Source organism: Rhinopithecus roxellana, chromosome 11 (genome assembly GCF_007565055.1).
Source record: "Rhinopithecus roxellana isolate Shanxi Qingling chromosome 11, ASM756505v1, whole genome shotgun sequence".
NCBI lineage: Eukaryota > Metazoa > Chordata > Mammalia > Primates > Cercopithecidae > Rhinopithecus > Rhinopithecus roxellana.
In genome coordinates this window covers 23,602,594-23,615,116 of record NC_044559.1, presented here as the reverse complement: position 1 = coordinate 23,615,116, position 12,523 = coordinate 23,602,594, and the positions used below count along the sequence as shown (strand labels likewise).

The window sequence follows — 12,523 nt, the reverse complement described above, 5'->3', positions numbered from 1 at the left end:
ACTTTCTTTTTCTTTTTTTTTTTTTTTTTTTTTTTTGAGACGGAGTCTCGCTCTGTCACCCAGGCTGGAGTGCAGTGACCGGATCTTGGCTCACTGCAAGCTCCACCTCCCGGGTTTACGCCATTCTCCTGCCTCAGCCTCCCGAGTAGCTGGGACTACAGGCACCCGCCACCTCGCCCGGCTAGTTTTTTTGTATTTTTTAGTAGAGAGGGGGTTTCACCGGGTTAGCCAGGATGGTCTCGATCTCCTGACCTCGTGATCCGCCCGTCTCGGCCTCCCAAAGTGCTGGGATTACAGGCTTGAGCCACCGCGCCCGGCCCACTTTTAACTTTCATTGTCACAATCTAAACTAAGTATTCTTAGAACAGAAAGGTCTACAGCCTTCCTGCTGCCTTTCACCTGCTGGGGAGACACAACATTATGGTAGTCATTAGATGCACTGCATTCCAGATCTCAAAGACATAATTTGGAGATACCGTCAACTGGCAAACTAGTCTGGAAGGCCTCACAGCTGTTAGGTGTCTGAAGACTTCACATGCAACCCAAGCCCTTCTTATGGTTATTAAAAAACATACTACAGAAGAGGTGGCTAAGAGTTTGTTCACTCTGCCTTAAAAATCCTTTTCAGATGTGGGATCAGCACAAATACCTTTTATAAACAGCAGAAGCAAATGCTGCACAACATCAGAATTTTACTGCTAAGCATTTATATCTCTATCCTTGATCATCAACTTGGTGTTAAATATCCCACAGTATTCCTGGATAACTATAGGTCAGATTTTCTGACACAGGGTCTTGTTTTCTAAACCACAGAAAGTAGTGTCATGGGTATCTAACACAAGCTATTAGCGAAAAGGAGCCTAAGGCAGCACTTATTACCATTGGTTCACTGGAGTACACACTTCCAGGTCATACTATTTTTTGCTCTCTGCTAAGAGAATACTGACTGAGAAAAGAAAACTCCCTGGACTGCCCTCATTCAAAACCATCAAGTTCTCCCTACCAAGGAAAGCAAAACATCTCTCAAGGTTAAGGTAATATCTTAACTTTTATAGAAAAGAAAAATGGGCCAGGTGCGGTGGCTCACGCCTGTAATCCCAGCACTTTGGGAGGCCGACGTGGGTGGATCACAAGGTCAGGAGTTTGAGACCAGCCTGGTCAACAAGGTAAAACCCCATCTCTACTAAAAATACAAAAATTAGCCGGGCATAGTGGTGCGTGCCTGTAATCCCAGCTACTCAGGAGGCTAAGGCAGGAGAATCACTTGAACCTAAGAAGCAGAGATTACAGTGAGCAGAGATCATGCTACTGCACTCTAGCCTGGGCAACAGAGTGAGACTCCATCTCAAAAAAAAAAAGAGGAAAACTGAAGATGTACTTAGGAACTACTCTAAGGAAGGGTCAAAATGCTAAATCTAAAAAAAACAAAATAAAACAAAACAAAAAAAACACACTATGGCAATTTCTCAAAAAATTAAATACAGACTTATCATATGACACAGCAATTCCTCTTCTGAGGATATGTCTCCAAAAAGTGAAAGTGGGGTCTCAAACAGATACTTGTATACCCAAGTTCATAGCAGCATTATTTATAATAACCCAAAAGTAGAAGCAACTCAAGTGTCCATCAACAGATGAATGGATAAGCAAAATGTGGTATATACAGACAGAGGAATATTATTCACCCTAAAAAGAAAGGGAATTCTGACACATGCTACAACAGGAATGAACCTTGAAGACACAAGTGAAATAACCAGTATTTTATAGTTCACCAGGAGCTTTCATATGCATTACGTCATATAATTCTCACAATCACTACCTGGTGAAATAGTTGCTATCACCATCAGCTCCACTTTACAGATGGTGGATAGAGGTCCACAGAAGCTAAGTAACTTGCTCATGGTCACACAGTAAGTGGTAGAGACAAAAGAAAAAAATACAGTTTTTCCAACTCAAATTTCCATATTCCTTTCAATACATCATGGTGAGTTTTCTGTTTACCCCTCCATGTTAGTCTTCAATGTAGCTTTACAGAAGGAGGTATTATGGTTTGCAAGAAAGAGCAGCCCTGAACTTGGACTTCGAAGACCTAGGATTAGGCTGAGCATGGTGGCTCAGCCTAATTACGCCTGTAATCCCAGCACTTTGGGAAGCCAAGGCAGGTGGATCATTTGAACTCAGGAGTTTGAGATCAGGCTGGGCAACATGGTGAAACCCCATCTCTACAAAAAAATACAAAAATTAGCTAGGTGTGGTGGCACATGCCTATAGTCCCAGCTACTTGGGAGGCTGAGGTGGGAAGATTGCTTGAGCCTGGGAAGCAGACGCTACAGTGAGCAGAAATCGTGCCACTGCACTCCAGCCTGAGTGACAGAGTCAGACCCTGTCTCAAAAAAAAAATGGAAGAAAGATGGGGAAGGCGAAGGGGAAGAAGAGGAAGGGGAGGAAGAGGAAGGGGAAGAAGAGGAGGAAGAGGAAGAGGAAGAGGAAGAGGAGGAGGAAGAAGGAGGAGGACCTATTATTAATTCTCAGCTTTGCCAAGGAACAAATACAGGGACTTCTACAATATACATCTTTAAGACTCAGTTTCTTCACTGGGAAAAAGTATATTTTTAAAAGTACATAATACACTCTATAAAGTTTGAAGATTAAAGAAGGTAGTATAAGAAAGAGCAGCACAAAGTCTGGCATTTAATAAGTGAGAACAGATGTCAGGAAAAAAAATGGTAAACTTTTGCAGGCTTAGCACCACCTGTATTTTTTCCTGATCTGGCCTTACTGTGGTGACATTCAATCACTTCTTTCCAATAATCTCTTCAAAAAATTGATTTGTTTGTTTTGAGACAGGGCCTCACTCTGTTACCCAGGCTGCAGTGCAGTGGCATGATCTTGGGCTCACTGCAGCCTCAACCTGACCTCCTGGGCTCAAATGATCCTCCCACCTCAGGCTCCTCAGCAGCTGGGACTACAGGCATGTGCCACCATGCCCAGCTAATCTTTGTTTATTTTGTTTTTTAGAGACAGGGTCTCACTATGCTGGCCAGGCTGGTCTTGAACTCCTGGGATCAAGTGATCCTCCCACCTCTGCCTCCCAAAGGTCTAGGATTACAGGCATGAGCCACTGAGCCTGTCCATAACTGGATCTTTTTGCTACTTTAGGTGTATACTGAGTATGTATAGTATACTGAGATGTATATTAGCAACAGTAAAAATGATGTGATTATTGCAGCAAGTTAATCAGAGAAATTTAAGGAATGAAAATGAAGGTATAGGCCTGACAGTCATACAAAGAGAAGAAAGAGGTTACATGGTAACAAGGCTCAGCCCAGTCCTTTCTTAGCTGTTGGAAAAAGGAGAGGTCAAAAGCTTAAATTAGCTGCTTGATGGCCCTTGGGAAGAACAGGGACAGCAGCCAAGCCAGAAACCACCGAAAGGAAAAGCAACAAAGTAGAAGATAAGGCAAGTATAAAGGAATGTGATCAAGGAAACAGGCCCCACAGGAAAAGGAGCTGCCCGAAAGGCCTACATAAATACATGAATAAGTCAACACAACATAAATTATACCCATATGCACTTCATACCCTAGCCCAGAACCTGGTGCTTCATTCAAACACCCACATTTGTCATGCTGCCCTTGGGTCATAAAGGGATATTTGGGAGAAGGCAGTTTGTAATTCCTGATTCTTACAGAAAATTGCATTTATCATAAGGCCTCACCACAGTATCTGGATTATTTGCTAGGTGCGGATATGCATTTATTTGTGAGATTTATAAAATTGTGTTTGACGCAGAATGACTCTGGGGACAGGTAAGGCAGCTCAACCTTCACTGCAATCTTGTTAGCACATCTCACCCCACGCTCCCTCATCCCAGTCCTCCTAACACACACATTTCACACTTCTCCTTTTATGCCCAGATGTGCCAAACACGGTAGTAAATCACTGCAAGGACAGGACATTTTACCTTTAAATAAAAAGAAAGAAAAGATATAGAAAAAAAATCACAGACCAGCTATGTCACACATTAGAATCTACACCAAGTTGTAAATGTGCATTACTATTACTAGGAATGTCTGGCAAGTCTTACATCTGGAGCTAAATCAAGTTCCCCATCTGTTGGATTTGTCTTTTACTCAATGTTAATTTTTCAATTGTTTATAAGAACAATGTAATAACTGTTGAGAAAACAAAAAATCATAGGCACAAAGGGAGCAAGGAACAGAATAAAACTCGAATTTAGGTTTCCCAATGGTGAAAGCACTTTCTCCTCTCCATTTACCAACAGCTCACACCAGCCGCATGGGTGGTGCCTCTTCAAGACCCTGACCAACTCCATGCCTGACACAACTTTATCCAATACATATGGCACTCTGTAATTGCCTTGCTGTTTCATAAGCAACCTAAAATGACTCAGCCCCATGGACTCCATTTGCCTCTGTTTACCATAAATAGAAACAGTCACGTAAAGTAAAAGGTCAACATTCTAGATCTCCATGAATCACTCACTGAAGGCATGGAGAAAAGCGGAAAATCTTTGGAGAAAAGCTTTCAGATGACCTATACACAGAACACTCTGGCAACTAGCATGCCTGAAAAGGCATCTCTCAGTAAAAAAATTCACAGAACAGCCAGCACTTTGAGCTGTTTCAATATGATAAAATAAAATCCTCGTGTACTCCTGCTTTTCCTGATCAAGTACGACAATTTTTCTTCCACTCCTACAGACATCAAGGCTTAAAACAGTAGTAGTGTTTAACACACTCTACTTAGAAAGGTACAATAAACCTAAGGAAGAGCCAAGGAACTCTGCAAGAGATACTTCTCATTCCTTACCTGATATTAACCAATGCATGGGTCACCTTGCTAGCTGCTTCCTTCCACTGGCCTGCATTGGTAGAAAGCCTCAGGACTGCAAAGAAGGAAAGAACACAGATCTGTCAAATCCCCGGCATAAAACACAAACATGAGGAATGAAGACACATCTCAGAATAGCACTCTCAGAATAACCAAACAAAGCCTATGCCAATCTTCTGTTAAAAACATCCTCAGCTTAGATAAAAATACAAGGGCTTATAGAATTCTCTCAACTATTTTCACTCGAGTTTTTTCTCTAACTTCTTTTCACTTTCTATCAAAATACTCTACTCCTTCTCTGCCTTAGGTTTTCCCTCCCCTCTGCTAACAGGGTTCCATAACTTAATTTTTGCATGTATTTACAATCTACACTGGGGAGGTGAGGGTAACCTGGTTGCCATATTTATCATTTCCCTAATGGTGAGGGCTGATTTAGTGGAACTGGCTGACTTAGTTGATGTCCCTTCCTGCTCTATGTATATGTATAAACTCCTTAACATATAAACTCAGTCAAACAGGACACATCCACATACAGGATGGTCATGTGTCAATCAAGGATTAACCTTTTTTTTCTTTTTAAATTATACTTTAAGTTCTAGGGTACATGTGCACAACGTGCAGGTTTGTTACATATGTATATATGTGCCATGTTGGTGTGCTGCAACAATTAACTTGCCATTTATGTTAGGTGTATCTCTTAATGCTGTCCTTCCCTACTCCCCCCACCCCACGACAGGCCCTGGCATGTGATGTTTCCCACCCTGTGTCCAAGTGTTCTCATTTTTCAATAACCACCCATGAGTGAGAACAGATTAACCTTTATTTGGTGCTCTGACTGAACTGTGTGACCTACAAAATGAATCTACAAGAATGTTCTTCCCTTGTGTGACCAAATTCTCTCCCTTTTCCAAACTCACACACAGAGGAAAGATAATAGAAATACAGACCTGAATATATCCTCTATCAGCTATGATCTTCAGAGTCACACATTAAAGTACCTATGCCATTTTAGAAAAGAGACAAACAGCACAAGTGCTCCTTGAAAGAGCAAGCACATGGTAGGCACTCTAAGTGTATGTGTTAATGAATGCTAATTAGTAAGAGCTAAATATATGGAGACTTTACTATGTGCCAGGCACTGGACCAAGTTAGGGTATATGTAATGTAGCATACAGATGAGGAAAACCAAGACTGAGAGGAGACAAGTACAGTAACTGATTGCAGTCATTCACACAAATTGTAAGTAATGGAGCTGGAATTTAAACCTGGAGGGAAACGACTCAAGAGCCTACATTTATGCAGAGAAGAACAAGATCTCTGAAGCCAACGGTCAGGGTCCAAGTCCAGCCCCTGCCACCCACTAGAGAATAACAGCAATACCTATATGAAAGAATTGTTATATATAAAGTTCTTAGATTAGTGCCTGCCACATAGTAAACAAATTTTAGCTATTATTAATTTCAATAGACTACCTCCCAAATGAATGAATGAATGTACTGTATCTGAGACTTTCCCGAAAGAAAAAAAGCAGGGCCCCACTAACATTAAGAAATGCGTGACCAATCTGTATATGACCTTCATAGCTGAATATCATGACTATGTACGCCTGACCCAAGATTCTCAAGAGCTATAGCAGCAGCTCTATCAGAGGGGAGGGCCTGTGGCTGTAATAGGGGAAAGAAAGCTCATGTGGCTGCTCTACATCTGTTTCAGCAATGTCTCACGTTTATAAATTCATGCAATTTTATGAAAAAGAAGATAAGACAGAAGGCTTAATAAAACACATCAACAGTGCTGCTTTTTTAATGTATAAGATTTAGTGCAAGGGAATTTGGTATAGTTCCAAGTTAGAGCTCTACAATCTGAACTCAGGTTTCACTGAGTGCATGTGTGAATTTATTCATGTCATGAACAAAATTGTTTCAGGAAGCCATGCATGTATTGTTCAACTCAATTGTGAAATTTATTTAGATGCATTGGTTTTTCACCAGATCCTCCACAAAATCACAAGTTCTCTGATGGTAGAACCTAGACGTTTATGAAATGGAGCTGAATTTTACCTCCTCACATTTTCACAGAGGTATTAAACTCTGTCCACAGATTACTTCTCTGTAATACCCTGTCAGCTCTGTTCCTTACCGAACAGGCACCCAGATGACCTCATCACTGCATTTCCTTTGGAAACGCCATTGGTTTTTACATTCTTTTCTGAGCTACCAAATTGAAACACAAAATTATTTCAAAATTCCCTAAAAGTCTCAAACTAAAGCAATCATTTATGTAGTAAATTATGGTACACAAAAATAATATGCAACCATTTAAAAAGAGACATGAAAATTACAAAAAATACAAATTGTACTTTAAAAAACACAAGCTAGAAGGATATCATGATTACAACTCTGTAAAACTATGCATGCATGTGGGTTAATATACAACAATGAAAACAGTGGTAGTACTAGAACCAAGGAATTATAAAATTTTAAATATTTTCTATGCTTTTCTTTAGTATTGGTAATTGTCTTTGATTTTAAAAATAATAAAAGACAGATTAAAACATAACGTCATTTACGGTTCTGGGTACCTTCTGTGGAGGGTCCTTCCCATACAGTGGACTTCACTGCAGCCAAACAGGAAGATTAAGTATGTGCCTTTACCAAAAATGTCTTAGTGAGCCTGGCACAGTGGCTCACGCCTGTAATCCCAGCACTTTGAGAGACTGAAGTGGGTGGATCACTTGAGGTCAGGCATTCAAGACCAGCCTGGCCAACATGGTGAAACCCCATCTCAACTATAAATACAAAAAAAAAAAAATTAGCTGGGTGTCATGGCATGTGCCTGTAGTCCCAGCTACTCAGGAGGCTGAGGCAGGAGAATTGCTTTAACCCTGGAGGCAGAGCGTGCAGTGAGCCAAGATTGCACCACTGTACTCCAGCCTAGGCAACAGAGCAAGACTCCATCACAAAAAAAAAAAAAAAAGTCTTTCCTCTTCTAGCCAAGATGCAGTAATAAGACATAACTTACCCTCCTACTTTAAACAACAGAAACCTGGACAAAACATATGAAACAGTGGTTGTCAGACATTGGAAAACAAGCAATATAGAACTGTGATGCCCCAAAAGGAGGAAAACAAAGAAGGTGAACCCTACAACTGACCTGCAGAAAAGTTCCCACACTGCAGGGCTGGGAAGAAGAATCTAAACAGAAGCCAGAAATCTTGCAAAGTTGAAGACACAGAGACCAGCATTTGGAGAGGCCAAGACATCTAGAGGATGTGGGGCAGAAAGCTGGCAAGGAGGGAGTTTGACAGACAGCTCTGGAGATCCCTTGTATCTCTTGCAGACACTGATCTATGCGTACAGAAGAAGAAACTACCCAAGGCTGAGGGCGAAGAATCACTGGAAAGGAGAAGAAACTGAGGAGCTCATGACACGCTCGGCAACGAAAATAACTTGTGTTTCCACCAGCAAGAGCGGAAAGACCTAGTAACACATGGAGTATCAGGCAGGTTCTGTAAATGGGTACTGCATTTGTAATGGGACAAACTAGCCTACATTCAAGGTTGCTCTTGATCTACCCTCAACCCTTAAAAGCAAAACCTGAAAAGATCCAACTGATTCCACATAACATAATCACATTCCAGAAAAAAGTACAATCTTACATAAAAGAAACATAACAAAATCCAGCATCCACATCATAAAAATCACAATTTCTAAATTCTAATGACAAAAATAACCAGGCACGCAAAGAAAAAAAAACATATGAACCATAAGAAACAAAAAAAATATGAAGCATAAGCACAGGGAAAATCAGTCAGTAGAAACAGACCTAGACATGAAGAAAGACAATGGAAGGAGAAGACAAGGACATTAAAACAGCTATTAGAAATATGTTCCATATATTCAGGAAGACTGAGGAAAATTTGAAAATGATGAGCAAAGAAATGGAAATATTAAAAAAGAAACCCATGGCTAAGCACAGTGGCTAATGCCTATAATCTCAGCACTTTGGAAGGCTAAGGCAGAAGGATTGCTTGAGCCTATATATATATAATATAGGTGTATTATATATAATATATAATATAGATGTATTATATATAATATAGGTGTATTATATATAACATATAATATATGGTATATTATATATAACAAATATATAATATATGGTGTATTATATATAACAAATATATAATATATGGTGTATTATATATAATATATAATATATGATGTATATATACAGAGAGAGAGAGAGTCCAAACTGAGAAGAACAGGGACAAAACATATTTGAAGAAATCATAGCCAAAACATTTCCACATTCGATGAAAACTAGAAATGTACAGATTCAAGAAGTTCTAAGAACCCCAAGCAAAATAAACATAAAGAAAACCATGCCAAGGCATGTGATAATCGTATTGTTGAAAACCAATGACAAAGAGAAAATATTAAAAGCATTCAGAGGCTGGGCACGGTAGCTCATGCTTGTAATCCCAGTACTTTGGGAGGCCGAGGTGGGTGGATCACCTGAGGTCAGGAGTTCGAGACCAGCCTGGCCAACATGGCGAAACCTTGTCTCTACTAAAAATACAAAAATTAGCCAAGCATGGTGGTGCACACCTGTAATCTCAGCTACTTGGGAGGCTGAGGCATAAGAATCGCTTGAACCCAGGAGGCAGAGATTGCAATGAGCCCAGATGGCACCACTGCACTCCAGTCTGGGGGACAGAGTGAGACTCCATCTCAAAAAAAAAAAAAGCATTCAGAGAAAAACAAAGATATTATGCACAGAGAAACAAAGATGAAAACAACAGACCTCTTACTAGCAACTATGTAAGCCAGAAAACAAATAAATGAGATTTTTAAAATAATGAAAGAAAAATTTTATATTAAACAAAAATATATTTTAAAAAAATGGTAAAGTTCTACTTCCAGCATGGTGGAGTAAGCCCATTAAAGCCTTATCTCCTGCTGATTACAGCTAAAAACCCTAGACAAAACATGAAAAGTAATTATCTGAGGGCTCTGAAAATTAAACAAAAGCAGACAGATTATAGAGGGAAGTCAAAACTTGGAGAAACACTCACAAGAGGGTAGGTTTCCAGGTTTTATTTTTCCTATTTTCTCTTACAGCTTTGCCCCGAGAGTCAGCCAGTTCCAGAGCTGCATAGTAGAACTGTGTGGATGGCTAAAACTCTAAAGCAAGCCTCATCTATCTGGAGAAAGAAATCAAGAGGCCAGGAGCAGTGCCTCATGCCCACCATCCCAACACTTTGGGAGGCCAAGGAGGGTGGATCACTTGAGTCCAGGAGTTTAAGACCAGCCTGGGCAACATGCCGAAACCCTGTCTCTACAGAAAATACAAAAATTAGGCCAGGCGCAGTGGCTCACGCTTGTAATCCCAGCACTTTGGGAGGCTGAGGCTTAGGTGACCTGGATCACCTAAGGTCAGGAGTTCGAGACCGGCCTGACCAACATGGTGAAACCCCATCTCTACTAAAAATACAAAACTTAACCAGGCGTGGTGGTGCATGCCTGTAATCCCAGCTACGTGGGAGGCTGAGGCACAAGAATCACTTGAACGTGGGAGGCAGAAGTTGCAGTGAGCCGAGATCGTGCCTGGGTGATACTCCATCCTGGGTGACAGAACAAGACTCTGTCTCAAAAGAGAAAAAAAAAATCCAGAAGATTATAACCAATCTCTGAGTGTATACAACATAACATTAAAAATGTCCAGGAGGAGGCCAGGCTTGTGGCTCACGCCTGTAATCCCAGCATTTTGAGAGGCCAAGGCAGGCAGATCACCCAAGGTCAGGAATTCGAAACAAGCCTGGCCAACATGGCAAAACCCCATCTCTACTAAAATACAAAAAATTAGCCGGGCATGGTGGCGGGCACTTGTAATCTCACCTACTGGGGAGGATAAGGCTGGAGAATCTCTTGAACCCAGGAGACAGAGGTTGCAGTGAGCCACTGCACTCGAGCCTGGGTGACAGAGTAAGACTCTGTCTCAAAAAAAAAAAAAAAAAAAAAAAAAAAACTGTCCAGGAGGTAATCCAAAATTACTCATCTTATAAAGAACCAGAACATATAATAAAACAGAAAAATGTGACCAATTCTCAAAAGAAAAGGCAAAAAACAGATATCTGAGATGGCACAGATGTTAAAATTATCAAGGACTTTAAAGCAGTTATCATAACTATGCTCCATGAGGAAAAGGTAAACATACTTGAAACGAATGGAAAGACAGAAGTTCAGCAAAGAAACTGAAGCCATAACAAAGAGCCAATTAAAATATTTAGAAGTAAAGCTGGGCACAGTGGCTAATGCCTTGTAATCCCAGCACTTTGGAAGGCTCAGGTATGAGGATCACTTGAGCCCAGGAGTTTGAGGCTACAGTGAGCCAAGAGTACACCACTGCACTCCAGCCAGGGTGACAAATATTTAGAAGTAAAATATGTATTATGTGAAATAAAGAATTCACTGAATGGGCTTAAAAGCAGAATAGACTGACAAAGGAGTCAGTGAATATAAAGAATAATAGAAATAATTAAATATGAAGAATAGAGACAAATGGGGGAGGGGAGGGACAGGGCCTTAGAAACATATCGGACAATATCGAAAAGTCTAATCTTTGTGATACTATAGTGTCAGAAAAGGAGGAGACAGAAATTGGGGCAGAGTTTCTGTCCCCAGTGAAAAAAGAATGGCTAATAACTTTCCCAAATTTGCTGAGAGTCAAGAAGCTCAGCAAACCCCAAATAGGATGAACTCAAAGAAAAATTGTGCATAGACATCTCATAATCACACTGCTGAAAGCCAAAGATAAGGAAAAAAAAAAAAAAAAAACCTTTTAAGAAGCTAGAGAAGGCCAGGCGCGGTGGCTCAGGCCTATAATCCCAGCACTTTGGGAGGCTGAGGCGAGTGGATCATGAGGTCAGGAGTTCAAGACCAGCCTGGTCAAGATGGTGAAACCCCGTCTCTACTAAAAATACAAAAATTAGGTCGGGCACGGTGGCTCACGCCTGTAATCCCAGCATTTTGGGAGGCCAAGGCGGGCAGATCACAAGGTCAGGAGATCGAGACCATCCTGGCTAACACGGTGAAACCCCGTCTCTACTAAAAATACAAAAAATTAGCCGGGCGTGGTGGTGCGTGCCTGTAGTCCCAGCTACTCGGAGGCTGAGGCAGGAGAATGGCGTGAACCCGGGAGGCGGAGCTTGCAGTGAGCCGAGATTGCACCACTGCACTCCAGCCTGGGCGACAAACCGAGACACCATGTCAAAAAAATAAATAAATAAATAAATAAAAACAAAAATAAAAACACAAAAATTAGCCGGGCATGGTGGCAGGCACTTGCAATCCCAGCTACTCAGGAGGCTGAGGCAGAGAATAGCTTGAACTCGGGAGGCAGAGGTTGCAGTGAGCCGAGATCAACCCACTGCACTCCAGCCTAGGTGACAGAGCAAGACTCCATCTCAAAAAAAAAAAAAAGCTAGAGAAAAACAACATACTACGAACAATGGAACAATGATTCAAATGACTACAGATTTAATTTCAGAAACCATGGAGGCCAGAAAAAGGAGAATAATAGCTTCAAAGTACTTAAAGATAAAAATTACCAACTAAAAATTCTATATCCAGCTGGGTACAGTGGCTCACACCTGTAATCCCAGCTAC

General features: G+C 40.9%; 1 protein-coding gene across 3 annotated transcripts in view; it reads right to left on the bottom strand.

The window, feature by feature from the left end:
- Window positions 1-12,523, bottom strand: part of ARMH3 (armadillo like helical domain containing 3) — a 224,250-nt gene that overhangs the window by 98,496 nt on the left and 113,231 nt on the right. For all 3 annotated transcript variants that reach the window (XM_010356143.2, XM_030940827.1, XM_030940828.1), the window contains one exon: window positions 4,833-4,908. In XM_010356143.2, coding sequence (XP_010354445.1) covers window positions 4,833-4,908 — 76 coding nt within the window. The remainder of the gene's footprint in view (window positions 1-4,832; window positions 4,909-12,523) is intronic.